The 2,258-nt window shown below is 50.2% G+C and overlaps 1 protein-coding gene across 1 annotated transcript in view; it reads right to left on the reverse strand.

Moving 5' to 3' along the window:
• Positions 1-2,258, reverse strand: part of Pmar_PMAR023042 (hypothetical protein) — a gene marked incomplete at both ends in the record, with an annotated part of 6,064 nt that overhangs the window by 3,404 nt on the left and 402 nt on the right. Inside the window, one exon of the mRNA XM_002771882.1 lies at positions 650-722. Coding sequence (XP_002771928.1) covers positions 650-722 — 73 coding nt within the window. The remainder of the gene's footprint in view (positions 1-649; positions 723-2,258) is intronic.

The following is a 2,258-nucleotide window of genomic DNA, read 5'->3' on the forward strand; positions in this document are numbered from 1 at the left end:
TGAATGAAAAAAGCGAAGAGGCGACCAAAATGCCGATTTGAAAAGCCTCACCGGTCGGCTCAGAGAGGGAAATTCACCCAAACGGCTGCACTCCGAGCTGTGTACCCTAGCCTGAAGCTCGAGATAATACCCTCTGGCGTCACGAGTACTCTCAAGTGTACATTCAAGGTCTAAATAATGGAACTAATTAGTGTGGGCCTTGGGCCAGGTAGAGAATCCAGACCATATGATGGACGCACGCATACATTAGGCGCCAGCTAGTGAGAGCATACCAGTATTATCCCACAGTGCACGGAGGATGACGACAGGGAAATAGTGAATCTTACTGCCGTATGTGTATGGCAAAATCACTGGCACGATGGCTACCCTCAGACCTATGGAATATCGTAGCACGAAACGCCTCATCCGGTTGAAGAGGAGAAAGAGCTCATACGAGTCCACCAGCGCCGCCCCTCCGTTGTTTCGACATCATCCGAACGGAACTCAGTTGACGCTCAACTTGCTCGGATTTCAGCTGATAGCGCGACCCAGGATTGTCCAACGATGATCGCTTACCATGTCCTAACAAGAACAGAAGGTAAAGTACATCATAGTCGAAGATGTTACTCTGGCGCGTAGCCTTGGAGGTGGTGGAACGACGACTGTGAGCCTTGCTAGCGCGGACTTCGGGATGCTCATCATTACGATGGTAACGACAGACGGAGCGGGGAGCAACCGATGACCTTGAGAAGAACAGAAGTCTACAGTGTCATAGAGTGCATCGCGTATCACCTCCAAACGATGCCTATTGGAGGTAACTTAAACGGAGACTCTGAGCCGGGTGTCGAGGGTAAGCCTGAGGGATGAGTAATCAGAAGCAGAGTACAATCGGCTATAATGAACTACCTGTGGAAGCTGAGACCAGTTCGAATGACGAACAAGCAGCATGACCCTCTTTAGTAGCCCCCGTGGACGACGAAGGCCTCACGTCCTGGTCTAATGCCTTGGAGGAACGACTGCCGACACAACCCTGGGTTGTCAACCCATTGTGCTCACCGATACGTGCTGTAAACAATCGTAACTATAAGTAATAGACTGCATCTGAGATTCTAGCACGCATGCAGCTTGATACAGAAACCTTCCTGCATCCCTGACTGGGATAAAGAGATGTTCTATCCAGTACGCGTCCAATCCTGGCGATTTTGTGACGCCTGTTCAAGTCTCCTATAGTGACGCGACTAACACAAGCTGAATAATGCTAGTCTAGCGAGCGAAATCCCCAATTGCTGTGATTCTAGTAGAGATACTGCACGCACTCCGAGCTCAGTCGATCATATTCAACTCGACGCTTTGAAGGAGATTTGCACAGCTATCACATGAACGATTTGTGGCGCCAGAGAAAGGTGCTCACAGTGACGTGAGAACTTGATGTAATGGTCTGTTACATAATGATCAAGAGAAAATGCTTGAATGAGCTATAGCAGATGAGCTCGTTTCACTGTCTTTGATGAGCTCGTGGGAGAGTCCTCCTCCATATGAACTATTTCTCCGGCTACTTGCCGACGGCAAGATAAGCCCACTACTACAGGAGGAGACGGCTCAGCCGCTGCGCTGCGTCTCTGCTACGGTGACACACAAGCTTCGCTGTCTGTTCTGCGGCGCAGATTACGCGCAGAGCGGCAGTGTCCCTCGGACACTCCCACACAGATACGGTCATCGGCACTCAGAGCCTTGAAGTGCAGGTTGCGCCCCTCCTTTCGGGTAATAAACTTGGACACAAGGGATAACAATCCTTGGCTAAGCACTCTGTACACATACAAATTGTATGATACAATTAGTTTGGATCAGGTAGCTATGGCCGGACTTCCGAGATATTAATTTTCCAACCCAATATGGGCTCTCGTTAGCGCTATACCAAACAAGAACAAAATCATCTTCTCCGGAATCGTCTTCACTGGACGCTGCTCCGGCCTTGGGGTTCATGGGTTCCTGGAGCACCGCTCCGAGCTCCGAAGGTGGGGCAGACAGTCTGCCGCAGACTGCTCAACAGCTTAAGTTCTGACCGTCGGCTCTCTTTCAGCTATGTCGGGGTGTATTCAGCAAGATGGTCTAAATGCACTACTAATGCATTCAGACCATCTAATGCAGCATTAGTGGGACACGTCACGCGTATAGCCTCCCACGAGGGCGTAATGTGTGACAAGGTCTTCCCGCTGGTTGACTCGTTCTTCAACTGGCCGAGCCTTCAGTAGCAGATTTATGTAATCCAGTACTGCTCG

The sequence above is a fragment of the Perkinsus marinus genome, assembly GCF_000006405.1.
Source record: "Perkinsus marinus ATCC 50983 genomic scaffold scf_1104296962378, whole genome shotgun sequence".
In the NCBI taxonomy this organism is placed as follows: Eukaryota; Perkinsozoa; order Perkinsida; family Perkinsidae; genus Perkinsus; species Perkinsus marinus.